Raw genomic sequence first — 20872 nt, 5'->3', positions numbered from 1 at the left:
AAGCGGACGAGGAGCCCGGACTGGCTCGAGCTGAGGCGGGCTGCTGGTGCGTGTGCTCTCGCTGTGCGCTACGGACAGAGTCCATCTGCTGCAGAGAATTTCAACGATCGCAATTTCTCCTGGACGAAATCTCTGGATCAGACGAGCACACGGACGTTTGTGTTGTGATGTGAACAATCCTAGTGTCGCACCGCATTTGTTCTGACTGGAACATACAGGTATCATGCAATAATTCACCATATAGAAAGAAATACAAACGAGGAGTAATTCGCTAATGAGTTTGCCAATGTAACGGGGTTCGTTGTTGTGGGAAGAATGAGACGGGAATCGGCGAACATTTAAACATTTTAATAGTAAAATAAACAAATACAAAACAAAAGTATAAGCCAGCAGCCCCTCACTGCTGGCCACACACAACAGAAACAAAACACACCATAAAATCAGGCCTGTTCCTCTCTCGATCTGCCCTGTCGCTCCTCGTTTTATGCGTCCGCTCCTGGGTGAGAGACGCGAGAGAGACCGGTGCGTCTTACAGATGTCGATCATTATCACTCACGCCACCGGCCTCGCGCCGCTCTCACGTCCCTCGTCCTGCTCGCCACAGCCAACTAACTATACATTTTGTGTGAAATGAATTTCTAACTCTGGTGGCAGCTCACGTTAGCCTTGTAGACGAGTGATTTATCTGATGTTTGCGCTGTTCTGGAGTAGTGGGAGTGGCTTGCGGAGCTGTGCAATGTGGTGCATTGTGGGAGTTGTTGTCTTTCATACAAATGCGCCCTAAAGTTATTTTCTGTCTTTTCTCGGTCAAGAGGGCACCAAATTCAAAATTTCTTTTACATGTCGACTACATATATGACCCACTTTCAATAAAGATTAATGTTGAAATGGGTGAAGTGTTCCTTTAATTAAAAATTCTCATTAGTATTGTAAGAAAACACTTATTTTACCTGGCCAAAAACAGCTCTGTTTTCAGCACGCCGTTTCAGTGCATATGACTTTAAATTATAATGAGCTTCTCTCACACCGCCTCTATGTTCTGTGTGTACACCGTTTGTAACACAATAACACAATAACCATAACGCGTTGTTCATTATAAACGTGGGATTATGAATTATATTGAGAACGTCGTACATAGAAAACATGCCGTAATGTAACATTACCCTGAGTGTAAACCTTAGACACATTCATGGTGAAGCGTGCAAGCGATTTGCAAAGATTAATATAAATATTCATATAAAGGTTAATAAAAGTTACTCACTTCAGTTCTTCTGGAGGTTCAGCAGGAACACGAATAGTTGGTACCGATCCTTTATTCAAGAGCAGCTTCTAAGCAAAACCAGCTTTAAGACCCGTACACACCGGGACGAATATCGGCGGGCGTTATTCGTCAGCGTTTTTCAACGCGTTTTTTGTGTTCACACCCAAGCGATTTTCGCTGACGATGAGCCGAGTGAACATGCAAATTCATTCCCTGACATTAGATGGCGCTTAATGTAAAACAGAAATAGTCCTATTTTGTAGTCGCTGTCGCGTTTGTCATATAGTTCTTTATGTTCCGACACCAACGAGACCAGCAGCTCTACATTCATCTTGCCTTGCATCTTCCTCGTCCTATTTCTTCACGGCAGTGTAGTCCATAGATATCCATAATAAAGGCCATATTTGGCCAGCAGCGCGGACGAGACATCTAGCCTTTATTATGGATATCTATGGTGTGTAGACGCTACTTGGCGCATCTTCTTCGCCGTTACGTATGTGTGCTCGGCAAGACCGTTTTGTATTTGAGCGCCCCCAAGTTGTGTTTTACTGTAACTTCAGAAGCTCCAGACACGTGGGCAAAAGCGCCAATCTCATTGGTCGGATAGTTTTTGATGCGGCGCGTCAAACCAAAAAAACTAACCCGAGGCATTTTTTTTAAAAATGACGCTTTTACGCGTGGCGTTTTTCGTGTTGGTGTGCACACTCACATTGGCGCCCTTTATTTAGTCACGAGGCGTTAAACGTCGGCGAATATCGCGTGCGAAATTCGTCCCGGTGTGAACAGGGCTTTATACTGACCGTCGTTTATAAAGCAGTCTGGTGTGTGAAATGATTCGCGCAAACATGTACACATTGACGTTGCTCGTGGGGAATATTCCCTCCGAAAACAAACTCAGCCACTGCGTCTTCAGCGGTTCGGATTTAGGAACATTAAAATGACTGTGTTCGTTATTACACCCAAGAACAGAACACCACAATCGCTTAGACGCCATTCTGCTCATAGACAGTGCTCCAGCATATCAACAATGACCGCCGGTCCGTGCAGACTATGATTGACAGCTGGCTCACGAGCGAGGGCGGGTCTGTGTTGAAACGCTGCTGTCAATCAACAATCGTGGGAGGGGCGTTCGACCGTGTGACGTCACACGGTCGAACGGCTCGATTTGAGGCAGGGGAAAACATATAAGGAGATTAAAACAAAAACACTGGATGGATTTTTATCATTAGATGATGGTTGTGTACAGACACTGCCAACACACATTTCAGTACAATCAACTTGTAAAAGTGCATGTACCATTATATGACCCCTTTAAGTCACACTGTATGATGCTTCGTGTGACAAACGAATAATATTCGTGCCTTTCAGAGTTTTGTGTGAACTGTTTCTTTCAGGTAATGACGCTGGTCTTGGTTTGTACGAAGTGCAGATGTGGCACGACTACGGCTGATGCCCTGAGTATAACCCGTTTCTCTCTTTGTTGGCTGTCCATTAGTGTGCTACTTTGTATAAGCAGAATAAAAGCTTTTCTAAATGGCAGTAAAAACTATCAATGTCCTTTTATCCTCCTCCTGGATAAATCCTACCTGAACAACCATCAGGACACCTCCACATGAAGAGCATCGCAGAGAGTGTCACAGAAAACAGTCAAATCAAGTGACAGAGCTAACATGTATTTTAGTTTAAAATAGATAAAAGTCCAGACGATGACTTTGATGCATCACAGAAAGAACTTGTCAATCTGACATGGATTTACACAATTGTAATGTCTGTAATGCACGAACAGGGTTTAATGGCAACATAGGGCCTCGTTTACACTGTCAGTGAAATGTGACCCAATTCCGATTTTTTTACTCGTATGCGACACAGATCGGATGTGTTCTATGACAGTGTAAACAGGAAAAAAACACATGCATTCGGGTATTTCGAGATCGGTTTCAGGCCTCGTTCATATGTGGAAATAAATCAGATGTAAATCGGATATGTGCCAATGCGACTGTCATGTAAACAGGCAGATCGGATTTTCCGAGGCATTAGGCTACGCCTCCGCGGTTTAATGACGAGAGAAACCCCGATGCGCATCTGCGGATGGACGGGTGGCCCGGCGAAACATTGTGTCGTCGTATGAGAGGAATGTGGACACACGTTGACACAACATATCAAAGGTTGGGTTGCTCATCCTAAAATTTCGGACCCACTGCTCCTCGTTAAAGCCCGCCACGATCTCATGAAAGTGCGTTTATTGCACTTTTTTTTTCACGTGGCATTTACGCCAAAAATAGTTTTTGCGTGCATGATACGCACTTTATGGCGTTTAATACGCACGTTTACAGTGCGTATCATATGCAAGCAAAAACTATTTTGGGCGTATAAATGGCATGAGAAATAAAATTTGTGCTATAGATACTCACTTTTATGAGATCGTGTATGTCCTGAGATCTCGCTGCGTGTTCGTCCATCTGAGCAAGAAGACCCCTTTAAACATGCGCGATGTTTCAGTCAAGTGTAAAACACATGACTCGGATAAGGGACACAATTTAAAAAACGTGTAAACGGACGGTAAAAAAAAATCGGATATAGGCAACAAATCAGAATTGGGCATCAAGACCTGCAGTGTAAACGAGGCCTTATGATACAACATGGCGTTGATGTAAACAATATCTGCTTCATTCATAGTGTTCAATGCATTTGAGATGGTGAGTCATTTGAAAAGGTTCAAGAAACGTCTGATGCATGTTGCATGGAAAAATGTCCCGCTTTAACCTCTTTTTAAATGGCTTTACTTTGTTTCCAGAAGTCAGGGTGCTCGGTTTTGTAAGCTGTGAGGTTCATGACATCATATATTTGAAAACTAGTTTGAACGAGAAATCGTGTGTTTGAAAGAGATCGAAAGTCGTGACACAGCCGTGAAAACATAGGAGCAGTGTGTGTGTGTGTGCTCAGCAGATAGCCGTTAGAGTGTGTGTGAGAAAGGAACAAACTTGTGTGGTGATTGGTTTCCTTTTTCTTTCAAAATAGGCTATAGTTGAGTTTGAGGTCTGAGGGAAGTCATGTATAGTTAGCCTCAATATGACTGAACACTGATTGGACATGTTTCTTAATCTTAAATGGATGCTAAACAGTTTAGTGTTTTTAGTTTAGTTTAGGGTTTTAGGTTATATATTCTAAATATAGTATATAAATAACTATATACTAATATTCTGTAACTTTTCAGAAATTCTCTTCTGCACACCAAGGCTACATGATCAAAAATACAGTAAAAACAGTGATATTGTGAATAATATTATAATTTCAAATAACCTTTCTATTTGAATATATTTTAAAAATGTCATTTATTCCTGTGATCAAAGCTTAATTTTCAGCATCATTACTCCAGTCTTCAGTGTCACATGATCCTTCAGAAATCATGTTAATATGATGATTTGCTGCTCATTTTATTATCTATGTTGATAATAGTGTTAATAGCAGTTGTGCTGCTTCATATTTTTGTGGATTTTTTTTCAGGATTCTTTGGTGAATAGAAAGTTCAAAATAACAACATTTATTTGAAATAGAATTTAGTGATTTTTTTTTGTTAGTTTTTTTGCCGATACCGATAATTCTTTATAATTGAAAGCCGATAACCGATATATTGGCCGATAAATCTAAAACCAAGTTTTTAGATCATTTTTGAGAGCCTGATTACAAAAATAAAAGTCTCACCAAATAAAAGCCACATCCCAAGCACACAATTATAATGTTCTTATATAATTTTATGTAACCTATATGACATACTTGCACTGAACTGGATTTTCCTTTTTTGAAGTGATTCCACTTATATTTCAATCAATTTAAAACCATCATGACGAACAGTGCGCATCTGAAGTGTCTCGGCTTAAGGAAATACTTTATTTATCGGCTTTAATATATTGGACACATTTTTTTATCGGGCCGATAACCATAACATAAAAAATAAACATATATCAGCCGATACCGAGATATGGTTGCCGATAAATCGTGCATCCCTAAAGTTTCACTCAGGAATTTGTCACATTTAGAAAATTTAATAGCACATTTACCCAAATATATCAAATCTATCATCATTTACTCACCCTCATGCAACACAAACGATTAAATCATATGGGTTTGGAATGGTGGGGTGAGTAAATTGAGACATTTTCATTTAGTCATTAATTTAAACCACTAGTAGTCAACCATGCTGACACATCTATACAACACTGCACAAAACTGACGTGAATGTCACGCATCTTGTCGTTCTGTTTCCCTCAATCATTCATCTGTAGTCCATCAGCCCCTGAAGCTCAAAGTGCGTTTCAGACGGGGCTCCTGCCATTATTGTGGTGTGTGTAGGAGTGTAAGTGTTTTAATGGGCTCTCTTCGTGTCTTCACTCAGGTCTGTGGATTTACTGAGATGTCCTCAGGGTTGTTTCTGATGGGTCACGTTTGCTCTCAGAGGGCCGTTTCAGAAACAATCGTGTCAGATCCTTGCCTGTTTCCCTCCCTCTGAAACCCTGTGGTTGTGAATTGTGTGTGTGTGTGTTTGGTTGAATTGTTTCAGTGGCATGCGTCTGGCAGCACTGGTCGAAGCAGACTGGGCAGATTCCCCACACACACACCCCTCCAAAACACAAACCTCCTGCGCTCTGATTGGCCCTCGTGCCGTCCGGGTCTGGGTGGGTGGGTTGGGCTTAGGCGGTTTGAAACAGGAAATGAAGAAACGTTTGTGCAATGAGAGGAGTCGCTCTGTGGGTGTGCTGGGATATTCCTCACTCATTCGGACTTCGGACGGTAAGTGCACTCAAAATAAAACATGCCGTCTGTCAGGAATTATGAGGAATGTTAGAGTCGATGTGTGTGTTAATGTTTCATGTCAGCGTATGTGCGGTCATGTGAGTCACACACACTCAACGGGAGACTGAAGTGTGTGTGTGTTGACTCGAGTTGGAGTTGTCTGAGTGTTGGGACGTCAAACTAATCTAGTAGATCTTAATCTGCTCTTATGATTGACAGCTTTCTTCTCGTTAAGGGTCTGTGAAATAGTGCACTTATTGGCAGGCTTCAATGCGGACTCAAATTTAACATGTCTAAACCAAATACAAATGAGTGTGTTAAAAATAAACTGTAAACGGGTGGATGGACATGCTAAGGTTTTTGAAATGGGAGTTTCAAGTCAGTGGACTTAACATTTTATTAGCTGATTTTGTGGTAAAATTCAGGTAAAATTGTTAAAATGAGCTGATAGTACTACAGTTTTATTGGTGGAGCGCAAGGCGATATATACTCTGATTCTTTTAATTTCAATGCAATATGTTAGTTATTGCCCATCTCTGTGTAAATTTGAATATAAAAACATGTCCAACTTTATTCACATGCATACAGTATACTCACGTAGGGTGATATAAACTATAAAGTGAATCTTTGTGAAATATATTTCCGCCCAGCTCTAATCTGCTTAATGTGACTAAGGCTGGGCATGAAGATATTATAAACACAAACATAAAGCCGCTTTAAAATGATGTGTATTGTGAAAAGCTCTATACAAATACATTTGAGTTGGTAGATTAAATCAGTCGGATTATGCAAATGAAGGGGCGGGGCATGCGAAGAACTCTGTGAATGATGGGCGTTCCGATTCGCTGGAGTTTTGTGAGTTTCCATTTGACCTGATCATATGATTCAAAAGAAAAACTGGCTCGTCAAACACACTGAATCATTCAGAGGATAATGTTCATGAGCCCGGCCCATGTCGTGTTCCTCCTTATGATTGAGAAACCTGTTAGCCGGGCGCTCGCTGTCAGATATCCTGTGGCTGCAGGTTTTCTGAGAATGGTGTTTTGTGATTAAATCCTCTTCTGTGAACGTCTATCTTCATGCTCTCTCTGTTCTTGTTATCGGTCTGAAATGATTTTATCTAGATTGATTCGGTTTTAGGCCTACGGTGGTTTGAGGTTTCTCTGTAAATTAAAGTCTTCAGCTCATCTTGCAGAAATCTGGGTTGTGGCCAGCGGGTGATGGATGTTTTTAGATCTGGTCGTTTCGAAACAGACGCCGCTCTTGTTTTAGATTCTGCCACTCATACGTGCCAACAGAGCGTCTGTTTGATAGACGTGTCATGTGTTACTGTGTGATTACAGTTTTTTTTATTTTTAAGACAAACAATGTGACAAAGCAACACAAATAATGGCGAAAAAGTGTTCACGCAGAGTGATGCACAACTTTGTGAAACTTTGCATTTTAGATTTAGTAGATAATTTGCAATATAATGATATGTAATATGTTGTTGATATTATCATAAACTGTATATGTTTACACACTCACACACTATTATAATTTGTAACTTTTTGTAATTTACTTTTTTCTTTTTCCCCCGTTTACTTGTCTCATTTCATTCCAAACCCATTTTGACTTTCGTTCATCTTTATGAATAAAAGCCTAAATTAAATCTGTTCATCATATAAAGTGATCGAGTCTCTTCAGAACATTTGGACTAAACCGCTCGATTCATATGGATTAGTTTTACGATCTCTTTTTTAACTTTTTGAAGCGGCGAAGTGCCATTTGTTTGCAATGACATGAGGGTGAGTAATTAAAGACAGAATTTTCAATTTTGGGTGAACTATCCCTTTAATACACATTCCTGGTCTAAAAAAAAATGAATTGCAATCTTTAATAAAAATGAAAGATCGCCTTTCGCCTCTGAAACAACATTAATTTGCTGCTGATGTCATCAAGGACTGTCATAACCCCTTATTTAGCTCCACTTTTCATGATCCAGTCAGCATCAGATGGAAAAAAATCAATTTTAATTTCAATATATTGCAGTGCAGAAGTAAAACTGGTTGTCAGTGGCATTTTAAGTACCGCCCCATTGTTTACAAGCGTGGAGAAGGAGGATCTTTCAAATTTTATTGTTTGTTGAATGACATTAATGTCTTTGTGTCAGTTTATAGTTTTAAATGGTCCTTTCGTGTGCGTATCCTGGATGTTTAAAACAATGGGGCGGTTCAACTTCCGCCTACGTCCAGCGTGACCTTTCCAACGTGATGACGTAATGCCTGGCGCGTCACAGACCAGCACAAGACGAACTATTGTGGTTAAAAAGTAGAAACATTTATTTTTTTATTTTTTAAATGACCGATGGTTTCGCTAGATAAGACATAAGATCCTCAGCTAGGAACGTGCAGAGCCGTGTGAAGCACTTCATAGCCCTTTGAAACTGCATTGATTTGGACTTCAACATGTTGAAATGTTTTCCTCAAAAAAACTTAATTTCTTTTTCACTGAAGAAAGAAAGACATGAACATCTTGGATGGCATTGGGGTGAGTAAATTATCAGGAAATTGTCATTTTCAGCATTTTCAGGTGAACTAATCCTTTAACATCTCACTTTACTATGGCAGCAACTGTGCAGAATCTGCTAAACTCTCTCTGAATCGTCCGCTGTTGGCGTGTGGGTTGCGTCTGTGGTGGCAGGTACCGGTTTACCGTCTGTGGGACGTGTCGAGGGCTCTCATTAACGTCTCTACACCCCGTACTCGTCCCTCAGCTCTCAGTGAGACGCAGCAGGGCACCGGCTTCACCTCTCCGTGGGCTTTAATCAGGCTCTCTGCAGTCATTCCAGCAGTTTGAAGCCACCAAGTCTCAGGATTGAGCTCTAATGATATGTTTGCATGCTGCTGAATCTAAAAAGCCTCATGTTTAATCAAATCTGTCACTGGAGGTCCAGTATTTATCGTTTCCATTATGGAGCAATCAGAGTTTAACGCTCATGTAATGGTCTGATTGAGCTCTCTCTCTCTCTCGGGTGCTTCTGTACTGTGCACTGTACACTGTAGTTAGGCTGAAAATATCGATTTCTTGGTTTTAATGGATTCTCATTTAGATGAACTGATTTTGTTTGTAAAATCCCTAGAATCGATCTTATAGTCTATGCCGGTTTTCAGTGATGCATTAACAAAACTTCACTAAACAAAGCAAGTGTCTGCTCTCAAATTCTGTCAATTTTGAGTAGGGCTGTCACTTTATGTTCGAAACCAACACAAGTTTCGAAAACGAAAATAGGGAATCGATTTTAAGGGCATTAAAAATGTGTTTTAGGTGGACAGATCAATACAGTACACAGAACATGTGGGATGTTGGAAAATAACAATGTCTTTTCTGTTAACCAAATAAATGCTTTTTAATATTCGCTATTACTTCAATGCAAGTGAACAAGCGCGCCTAGTGAGTTTTTTTCAAGTAAGCCAGAAATGCGCAGATACTGCGCAATACGCTATATTTAATATATCATGAGGATTCACGAGTTGCGTATTTGCGTTAAATCCGCGCAGATTTGGCTAACACGAACTTCCCCAGCAAAGTGAGTAAACAGAAACACGCCAAATTGGCTCGTGATTTGACAGCGTTACCCGCCACAGTTGATTTTTACCCGCATTTGGCGGGTCGGAGGGTGTTAATTTCAATCCCTGAAGTTTGCACTCCTGTTTGTCATTGTGCTGAAACTTCATGCCAATAAATGATCAGAAATATTGCTGACTTGTGCGCGTCTCAAGCGCCCTCTTTACGTTCGTCCTAATGCCTGTTAGTTGTCCGTGGATTTGCCTATATTTGGTGATAAAATGGAAAAGTCTTTAGACATGGTAAATCGATTTTACAATCGATTCAATGAACACTTATGTCTCAAAAATCGAACAGGATTTTTTCACAAAAGTGACAGCCCTAATTTTGAGGTGGCTTGACAGACACTGTAGCACCTCAGTTTAAGCGGCACGTAAACCGATGATCTCTTCCTCTTTAATACTAGTAGTTATAGAAATAAACATGAATGAACATCAGAAGGTATGTTGAAAGATACAGCTTATTGAAATGTATCATGTCTCATGTAATTGCCCAATAGGCTTTATGCCGAGCGTCACGTGACCAAGCCGGAAAACAGATCACATCGCTTCCGATTCAGGTCTTTTGTATGTGCTTCATGAAATTTTTTGCGGTTTTACTCAAGATAACTTAAAAGGAGCAAGCAAAAATGAGCATAACCAATGTCCCTCGCATGTGCAGATTGATATTTAAAAGTTTTTTAATTTTTCTTCTTCACACTAACGTTTAGATATTTAAATAGCATAAAACACCAATAACAAAGTGAACTTAGCAGGTTAGCTGATTACCTTAAAAATCCATAGATATCGTAGTTAGTTCTTACGGCCGTTAACACTTTCTCTGACAAGCGGATGCAATGAGACCCGTTTTCCGGTTTGGTCAGGTGACGCTCGGCATAAAGCCTATTAGTGTTTCAACCGTGGAAAGACGTCAATAAAGCAGCTTTAGAACAATGTCACGTAACGTAACATTTAACTCGGGAAAGCCATTCAATGACTGTAGTTCAACTCTTTCACCCATTGACAATTTCTGTCATTTGTGAGAAAACGCTTCCATTCCTGCTTTCCGTGTTTTCACTGTTATACAGCAGGGGGCGCTATTACACATCTTCTGTAGGAGTGCTGAATCCCCTGATCAAAACACAGGTAAAGAAGAAGCTAGGACTGCACAATTGCAATGAAACCGCGCACGATTTAGCAAAGGCTGCGGTCATTTTATGCGCAGCTTGTCAGTGCAGCACGCCTATTAGAAGTGCACGGCCAATTCATGATACTTTCTCATCTCTATCTTTTGTTTTTTAACCTTAAACACATTGATGTTAAGAATAGTTGGCCTATTATTTATTTTGTTGATCGCTATCGGTGATCGGTATTGGCCAATACTTCTTCCAGTGATTGTCATCTGTGATCGGACCCACAACTCCTGATCGGAGCACCCTTAAAAATGAAGAATATTGTTTGGTAAATTTACTGCATGCCAATTTTTAGGAGAGTCTGTCTGTACATCGTTCTCTGTAGGAGCGATAACAGTCTCAGATGGAGATTTGTGTGCTCGTGTTCTGGATCTCCTCTCTCGTCTGAGTCACTGAGTCTTCATGACACATCCTATAAATATGTTCCATCAGTGCGGCGCCGGGTCGCTGGCCCGTTCTTCTGTACTTTTAAGCTCTTGGCCGAGACTATTTTTGGTCAGGCTTTTGTGAATGTGCTCAGGGATGCGATGCGCTTGCTTCTGAACCCTCGAGTCTAGTTCGGGGCAGTTTGATGCAGGTAAACCAGTCCATTTTACTGTTTCATGTTAAGTTCAGCTCGAGAAATCATCTAAAGCACCTTTTTATGGTTAATTATTAAAGGGTTACTTCACCCAAAAGTCATTTTATGCGACGAAACACTAAAGATTATGTTTATCTAAATGTCCTGGCCATGTCCTTTGCTCAAAAGAAGCTCTAAAAGGGCATGAAGTACCTCTAAAGTAGTCCAGAGCACTTGTGCATGATATTTTAAGTAGGGCTGAATGATTAATCTAAATAAAACCGATGTCACAGTATGGCTTAGCGCGATTATCAAATTGCAAAGGTTGTGAATTTAATTTTATAGATATATGCACCGCACGTGTATATATGCATTTTACAGATTTCACAAACACATTTGTATAATAAAATTATTATATATTTTTTTATTTTAAAGTGAAATATTACAATATTAATATTTATCTGTCTATTATTTTTAATAACTTATTTATTATTATTATTAATCAGTATTCTTTTGCCAAATTCTTCCAATTTTGGCAAGGACAGAAAAAAATATAAGAAAAATCACTATTCAATGACTTGATTTTTGGGTGAACTTCCCTTTTAACTTTGTTTCTGTGTTTATTTTTTTTTTAGCTGAAATGTAAAGGTTTTTTCCTCCGTTCTTGAGCCTGATGTTTGGTGGAAGCACCAGCGCTGGACTGAACCTGAGACGCAGGTCTAATGTTAACACTCAGGGGCTTGTGGTTTCGGTAGAGGACTGCTTCCTGTTTCCTGTTGCATGGTTAATTCAGCGAGTGGCATCCAGTTAACTTGCTGAAGTTGTTATCACCCTCCAGGGCTCAGACTTACTTTTTTAGCCAGGAGCGCTGTAGCCCCTGACTGAGGGTTTAAGGAGCGCAAGCAGAACATTTAGGGTAAATCAATCAACTAACAAATTAGCCCTCAAATCAACCTGCAACGCACTTATTCACATTTCCCCCTCATTTTGACTGTATAACTGACAAATCCCTTAGTAATAAATGGACTTAACATACAAAAATTACAATGTGCAGTTTTATTTTAATTCATGTCTCCAGACTAACATTTGAGTTCTACAGAAAGTATTTGGTGGCACTGTGGGACTGACAATAAAGCACTGAGCTTAATTTGGTGTAGATAAAATTAAATTAAATTATTATCATTCATAACATCTTAATAATAATTAAAAAGCAAAACGAGTGAAAATAGCCAATAGGCGTCCTCTGCAGCCACCTACTGTTTACAATGGTAATTTAATCTTTTTATTTTTTTAAATAAGTGTGAGTTATTCACATCTGCATCTTGAAACTTTTAGTTTTATAAATGGGGACAATCTTTGAAGGCTGAACAAAAAATGTTTTGGTCATCACATTAAAAATAACATTTAAATATGACATTATAGTTTTGAAGTGCTGGAAAAAGATGTGTAGTACTCGTAAGGGTTTGAGTATTTCTGTCACAATATAATAGTTAGGCCGTGTGTCCACCAAAGCGTTTTTACTCGCGCCTGGCGTACGTTTTCAATTGTTTTCAATGGGAGCGCCGCGTTTTTTAAACGCCATGAGCGCAACGAGGCGCTGAGCGTGTATTTAACGCTCAAGCGCTGAGCACCCGGCGGTTTTACTGGTCGCCGAGAGTTGAAAAATGTTCAACTTTTGGATAAAACGCAGCGCTCATCACTGTCACTTTTCACCAACCGTCCAATCACAGTGGAGGAGGGGCGGGACTAATATCACACCGACCAACTGTCATTCAACATTCTTTGTGTACAAGGACATCAACCAGCAGAGCTGAACAAAATGGATGAAAAATTAATATTGCTGGTCTCCGAACATACGTGTTTATACCAGATGACATCCCTGGATTACCACAATGTGAATTTAAAAAAACAATGCTTGGAGGAACATTTCATCGGCGATCGGTCTATCAGTTAAGCAGTCAGACAGCTGATCGGTGGGGGCCGGGATCTACGTTAGCGTAACGTTAGCTTGCAAACCGTCAAAGCTAATTTTTTTTAGATACATTTCTATAAATAACGCCCGGTAATCGGAATATTCTATTCAGATATTCTGTATCATAGCAACGAAGCGTCTCAACGGAAAAAACGCTGCAGCGCTGCCAAAACGCTCTCAAGCGCCCACAGCTGAGCGTTTTCAGCAGAGCGTCTAGCGTTTTCAGCCGGCTGAAAACGCTTTGGTGGACACACGGCCTTACGGTTCGTGTTACTAGATTAAATCCATGGTGAATGTTGCTGATTTGTGGACTAAAGCCTTCTATAACTTGTTCATTCATGGCACAATGTTTCTCCTGGTTTCCACGTCGGCGCTGTTCCACGTCGGACATCCATGGTTTATAATAGATAACCCTCGCAGCGATGTTATTAATTCTGTGGCAAATTCAATGGATCTCCCAGCGCTGTGTAACAGTGTCGCGTGATCGAGATCGGCCCGCGACTGGCGAGTAGCTCGCGGCGCTGGCATAGACAGTAAAAGAAATGGACACAGCGACCCCATAGACTTCAACAGAGAAAAGTGAAGTCAATTAGAAGCACTCCTGATGGCCGAGCTTGATGACGGAGATGTGACGTGAGCAACCTGTGTGACAGCTGTAAGTCTTCTAGTAGCTGTGCCAAGAGGAATCTGAATTGATATCTGAAACAAATCCGTTGTTGAAATATTTTGTCCCGTTGCTTTTATGGACTCTCTATCTATGAGCTTCTCCCTTGACTTTATGCCTCCATGTGTCCACCCGGTTGCCTCATAGACAGTAAAAGATTGCCCGTGAGCTTCTCCTCCTGTCTATACGGTAATTCCTCTAGTGTGCGCCAGAGAGTCCCGTGGTTATGACGCAATCGTTAGCCTATTTTTACAAAAAGATAAGATACAAGGTAATGGAGCCTTTTATACATTGTCGTGTTTCTTTAGAAATAAACAATGGACAAACGGAGTCTTTAAACGCTTCAGATGGAAAGTTATTCGCTGTCAAAGTGACGCCAAAATGAATAGGAGTCAATGGAGTGCTAACAGCGGGTGAAGGCTTGCTAGCCAATGGCGGCCCCCGGGGACATAGATATCCATAATAAAGGCTAGATGTCTTGTCCGCGCTGCTGGCCAATGGAGGTCGACGTCCGCACCTGGCGGCCATCTTGTCACAGGCAGCTCGCTCACTCGTAACATTGTGTTTTAATGGTGCATGTACTTTTAAAATAACCATAACTTGCTCAATTTTCTACCGATTTTCAAACGGTTTGGTTTGTTATAAACGTCAGAGATGTAGTTATGACACTGCATACTTATGAATAATAAGTGTATCAATAAATAATCATCCAGAATTATAGCCACGTTAATAACGTTTGTAAGAAACCAAACCGTTTGTAAATCCGTCAAGATTTCAACGAGATAAGAGTATTTGTGTTCGTGCTGATCACTCATCTTACATCAGGCACCACAGAGCCCGCCAGAAAGCTTGCCTGTGACAAGATGGCCGCCGGTGATGACGATAGAGACTCCGCCGTAAGACATCTAGCCTTTATTATGGATATCTATGCCCGGGGAGGCTTCAGTTTCCGGCTGGTGGATTACCCCCTTGGTAGTAACAGTGTCGTGTGATCGAGATCGGCCCGCGACTGGCCAGTAGCTCGCGGCGCTGTCTGTTATTGGTCCGAACTAATAAACGGTCCGTGAAGCACAAACGAGAAGCGCAGTTTCGTTACGCTTTCATTTCGTGTGCCATTCGCTGCTGGGCAACGTTGGTCGCTTGCGCAACCTATTTTAAAATTTGGTTGCACCGGCAGGAAAAATGGTCTCATTTTGGTCGTATTTGTAATTATTACTTTTGTGCAAATGAGTCCCATCCATCCACTCTCTCTGTCTCTCACGAACACACACTTTGTTTCCCATCTGCTGGCTTCTAGACTAAATTAATCTGTTTGAATCTGGATTACAGTTCTAGGATCAGTCTAGTAACCGATATCGTCCTTCTGGCTCTGCGAGGTCAAAGGTCGGCCGTATTTAAATTCCTCAGATGACTCGTCAGGTGATAAACGAGGCCTGTTGATTTAATAATTAACCACTCAAACACGAAACCTTTACATTTCTCCTTTCAGCAGCATCAGCTGTTTCTCCTTCCAGAGTCGACTGTGTAAAATAACTCTTCGAGTCATTCGGCCACCATAGAAGGAAACGAGGGTGAAATCCTGAAGCAGAAAGCCGTTCCTGGCACTGACTGCGGTTAATCCAATAGCTTGTGTTTGGGATAAGACACACACACACACACACACACACACACACACACACACTGTGCTACAGTTATTAATCCATGACCGGGCAAAGGAGGGGTGATTCAGGCTAATCAATAAAGCCATGAATGAATGAGTGTTTACAAAGTTGTTTCCCATCTCTCTCTCTCTCTCTCTCTCTCTCTCTCTCTCTCTCTCTCTCTCTCTCTCTCTCTCTCTCTCTCTCTCTCTCTCTCTCTCGCTCTCTCTCTCTCGCTCTCTCTCGCTCTCTCTCGCTCTCTCTCGCTCGCTCTCTCTCGCTCTCTCTCTCTCGCTCTCTCTCGCTCTCTCTCGCTCTCTCTCTCTCTCTCTCTCTCTCTCTCTCTCTCTCTCTCGCTCTCTCTCTCTCGCTCTCTCTCTCTCGCTCTCTCTCGTCTCTCTCTCTCTCTCTCTCTCTCTCTCTCTCTCGCTGCTGTCGATTGCTCTCTCTCTCTATCTCTATCTCTATCTCTATCTCTATCTCTATCTCTATCTCTCTCTCTCTCTCTCTCTCTCTCTCTCTGCTGTCGATTGCTCTCGGCACTAATTAAAGAGGTTTTTGAGCGCCGCAGACTAATGGCTGTCAGAGACGGGAGGAGAAACACTCACTGTAAGACACTGTAGAGGTTATTAACAGAGCCGAGTGACTCATGGATGATATGAACTTTTGGGAAGAGAGGCAGAACATGAGGAAAAACTGATGACTAAGTTTGTGTGTGAGAGAGAGACAGTCGGAGTGGATGGCCGAAAGTAAAAAATTGGCTGATATTAAAGCCAAGAAAAACTAATGTATTATTTCCAGTTCCTGCGCACTGTTCGTCATGATGGTTTTGAATTGCTTGAAATATGATTGGAATCACTTCAAAAAAGGAAAATGCATTTAAGTGCAAGTCTGTCATATCGGCTGTATAAAATTATAATGAAAACATTGTTTGGGACATGGCTTTTAATGGTGATACTTTTGTTTTGGTTATCAGGCTCTCAAATCATATAAACTTGGATTTATATTTATTGGCTAATATATCTGTCATCGGCTTTAAAATAAAAAGAAGTGACAAGCACTGTACAAATCAATCAAATCGTGTGTGTGTGTATTGTTTTACTCGACAAACCCTCTCTTCTGCTCACCAAGGCTTCATTTATTTGATCAAAAATACTGTAAAAACATCAATATTGTGAAATATTATTAAAATTCAAATGAACCCTTTTCTATGTGAATATATAGTAAAATGTAATTTATTCCTGTGATCAAAGCTGGATTTTCAGCATCATTGCTCCAGTCTTCAGTGTTTCTGATTATTATTGTGCTGGTCAATATTTTTGTGGGAACTGTGATAAATTATTTTCAGAATTAATTCAAGTTGCGGGGATCCCTGGAGTAAAAACAGTGTCTCTGTGTTTAATTTTGTCCTTACGTTACACGTGTTAATCTGATTTCCCTCACCACATGCCGCGATATCTCACTTCCCCGTTCAGAGCGAGAGGGTGAAAGGTTAAAGCCGGAGCAGCGAGGCACTGGGTTCACCTTGTGTTAAAGGCTCATGCGTTGCACGTTTGTTGGTTCATTGCACCAACAATGTCATAATTTAGTTCTTCATGACTGTTTTCACTTGCTCTCTCTGACTCTTTAAATTAAACCAGCTGTTTTTGCTACTATACCTTTAAAATATGTAAATGACCTCTGTTATGATTTGGCTAATGTTTGTTTTCCAGTGCTGTTGTTCATCAGGATGACTCAAGTTTCTGAATACTGAATGTTAACTGAGCACATTAACATATGACTGCCCATATTTATATAATTATGGTGGCCATTTCTGTTTCTGTCACAGTTTCAGTAAATGTTCTGAACACAACTGCGGCAGTTTAATTTTAGGATTAGTTATGTACTATTATTGTATTTATTAAATCTTTGAATAGTTTTTATTTATATTTTCAGTTCTTATTTAATTTTTTTAATTAGTTTTTATTAATTTTAGTACTTCAATTTAAACTTGTTTCAAAGTTTTTCATCTGAATATATGAATATTTTATTTAAACTATTATAATAATAGTTTTAGTTAACGATAACAACCTTGAACTGGGGGGTGTTAAAGTTTGTTTTGAAGTGTGTCTACATACTGTAGTAGTTCAAGTCCAGTTCTTTTACTTCTAAAAAAGCAAGAATAATCCTGTTTTTCATTAAATAAACCCGTTGAGGATGTGACTCGTTTTGATGGCTGTTGTTCCTGTTTCAGGTTGAGATCTCCTCACACCAGATGAGGGACGATGTTGGCCATGGATCAAGGCGTAGTGGAGGAGTGGCTGTCTGAGTATAAGGTACGTCGTCTCTGTCTTTCTCTCCTCATCGGCATCATTTCTCAGCGTTTCCCTTGCTTTGACCCGTGTGTGTGTGTGTGTTTCAGACTCTTCCAGAGACGGCCGTCTCCAGCTATGCCGCCTCTCTGAAGGACAAGGGCTCTCTGGTTCCAGCGCTTTACAAAGTTATTCGGGAAAATTACAGTGATGTAAGGCAGTTTCTTCTCCTATTTGTACTCGAACTCTCTCATTATTTTATGTGTTCTGATGCTTAATGACATATTCTGGGGTTGTTTGCCACTTTTCACTATCCAATCAGTTCCCACTCTTTTTTTTTACTCGAAAATGCATTCAATTATGGAAGCAAAATGCATTACGATCTCCTTTGTGTTGATTTTAATGAGAGCTGAATGATTTGCGGGGGGAAAATCGAATTGCGCTAATTAGATCAGTAAAAAAATAATTGCAATTGCTATTTAAAATGCGTTTTTAGGAGTTCTAGGTTTGCTGTGCTTGTATTGTATATCCAAAAATATTATTAGTAATAATAATAGTAGTAGTATATAAATTAAAGAAAATAACAAATATATTTATATTGCGATAATACTATTGTACTTTAAAAATAAACAAATATTTAATGAAAATACTAGCTTTATTTTACACTACACCTGTAAAATTAATATTTATGTCTTAATTTCTTCATTTTCAAACATAAATACAGAAGGTCGAAGAAAAGTACCTCAAAAGGACAATTTAGGCAACCAAAAAGTGCTCAAATAAATGAGCCACACGTTTTGCTCCTGCCTGATTACAAGTGAAGTTGTATAAACACATTTCCTGATTATATACAAACTCTGGGACATCATGTTTAAAATAACCCTGAGTATTCTTTCGAAACCAGTCTGTCTCTGTGTTGCACTGCTAAAGATGTTTGGTGATGTGACCGTGAGTTATGAACAGTGCGGCGCTCGTTTAATTATCATAATCATGCTGACTGTTGTCATGGCAGCGTCAACATTATGATTATGATGTCGTCGATTGGGTGTGTCTCCTTCAGGCACAACCGTCAGTTTATACCAGCGTCTTGTGTCAGTTCCTCTTACTGGAAACAGTTCTGCTAATGACATAATCATAGACAAATCTTTTAAAGAACACTTTGCAATCAATCACATATTTTTAGACTTAACAAATGTCTGTATGATGTCTGAAAGTAAAAAAGGAAAGACATTTTGACATTAGCTTTTTGTTCAATGTACACCTTAGAGCTGCACGATTAATCGTTAAAAGTTCGTGATTTTGATTCAAACATCCACACAATCGTATTCCTAAATGACAGCGGTCAGGGCCGGCTCTAGCCCTTTGGTTGCGCTAGGCGAGATTTGAGATTTTATCTGACCATGTAACTTGTAGTAGATAAATTACAATTTCTACCACCGTTATTACTAATCTAATGGGCTGCTACAAGGCTAAGGGGGTTTAAGAAAATATTGTGCATTTTAATTTTAATTTGCACACTGAATATGGGTTGGAGCTTTTAATTTTGAACTCTCAAAGTGCACCAGATTGATGAATTTAACACCTGTCCTTTGGAATCCTCTGCCTCTTGAACTTAGGGAAGCCCAGTCTTATGCCATTTTTAAAGGTCAACTTAAGACATACTTTTTTAAACTTGCATTCACTTGTTGATGTGTTTTTTTTTTTTATAACCATTGCCCATTGTTTAGGCCTATACAGCGCTTTGAGAAGCTGCTTTTAAAGGCGCTTTATAAAATAAAGGTTATTATTATTTTGTTACAGTGTCTGTCTACATTACAATACTGCATAATAATAGTTATAATATTAATCCCATGACAGTAATAGCCATATATTGTAAAACAAATGTAATAATAAAGGAAACTTTCATAGCCTAATAAGTTTTGTACACATTTCTATACTTGAAAGCAAGTTATAACCCAGCGCCACCAATTGAACAAAACAAAACGAATGGGCCGCCGATGTACGAGTTTTATGGGCCGTTCAGACAAAAAATAAATAAATATATAAAAGTATTCGAGATGTATCGGCCCAAAAAGCACGTCGGCCCACCGGGAATCTCCCGGTAGTCCCGATGGCCAGTACATGCCTTTACACAATACTAAGTAAATTTATTTCGTTTGACACCTTAATGGCTGAGATGAGAAGACTTACCTTTATACTGGGCTTTCTTTTTATCTTGTTCCTTTCTCCTTTTCTTCCCTGTGCACCAGAGGGTTTAGACCGCTTCATTTTCGATCAACGCGCCAGCACCTTCACTAACCTAAAGTAACGTAACGCAACGCAACTCCCCCACCCACCATTAGGAAATGATCGACAATAATCATCAATTCAATCTAATAATCAAGTTGACAAGTAATTAAACGTGTGGCTGAGGGGCGCCTTATGATGATGATCATGTTTAATAAACATGTTTTATTTGGCTTGTCATTCTAATTCTATGATTAATGGGAAGTAGGCAAAGGGCGACACTAGAGGGCGCCTGCGCCCCCAACACATTGGCCAACTAGGCCTAGTTCACCTATAGCAATCGCCGGCCCTGACAGCGGTTCTCCTGTGTCTATTAAATCTTTGACAAAATCCCATCATAACATTCAAATATGTGTTTGAGAGAGCAGTTGTCATGTGTAGATATGAAACCGCTTTTCAATCACACAGTATTGTTATTTCTGTCCATCTCGTTGTCCATTCCGTTGAGCTTCTTCAAGCTGGTTTTGGCAGAAAAATTAAAACGTGCGGACGCCCTGTAATCACTTCCAAACTGTCCGACAAATCCAACTGCAAGGTCCCGCTAGAAAATCACGTTGTAACAAATCATAAATGTAAAATCGAGAGCCATGTTTGCATGATGTAGTTCGATCTGCACTCGTTTGAATAGTCA

The 20872-nt window shown here is 40.1% G+C and overlaps 1 protein-coding gene across 2 annotated transcripts in view; it reads left to right on the top strand.

Moving 5' to 3' along the window:
• The window catches only part of hycc1 (hyccin PI4KA lipid kinase complex subunit 1), a 49880-nt gene that overhangs the window by 10908 nt on the left and 18100 nt on the right, over positions 1–20872 (top strand). The window contains exons 1-3 of one of the 2 annotated variants that reach the window (XM_056232738.1): positions 5960–6049; positions 17898–17979; positions 18066–18167. In XM_056232738.1, coding sequence (XP_056088713.1) covers positions 17929–17979; positions 18066–18167 — 153 coding nt within the window. In that variant the 5' untranslated portion in view covers positions 5960–6049; positions 17898–17928. Of the gene's footprint in view, positions 1–5959; positions 6050–17897; positions 17980–18065; positions 18168–20872 lie in introns of those variants that run through there. The other variant, XM_056232737.1, reaches the window with a different exon arrangement.

This window comes from Rhinichthys klamathensis, unplaced genomic scaffold (assembly GCF_029890125.1).
Source record: "Rhinichthys klamathensis goyatoka isolate OS25496 unplaced genomic scaffold, OSU_Roscu_1.1 h1tg000354l_1, whole genome shotgun sequence".
Classification (NCBI taxonomy): domain Eukaryota; kingdom Metazoa; phylum Chordata; class Actinopteri; order Cypriniformes; family Leuciscidae; genus Rhinichthys; species Rhinichthys klamathensis.
The sequence above is the reverse complement of the archived record's forward strand: the minus strand, read 5'-3'. Positions and strand labels throughout refer to the sequence as shown.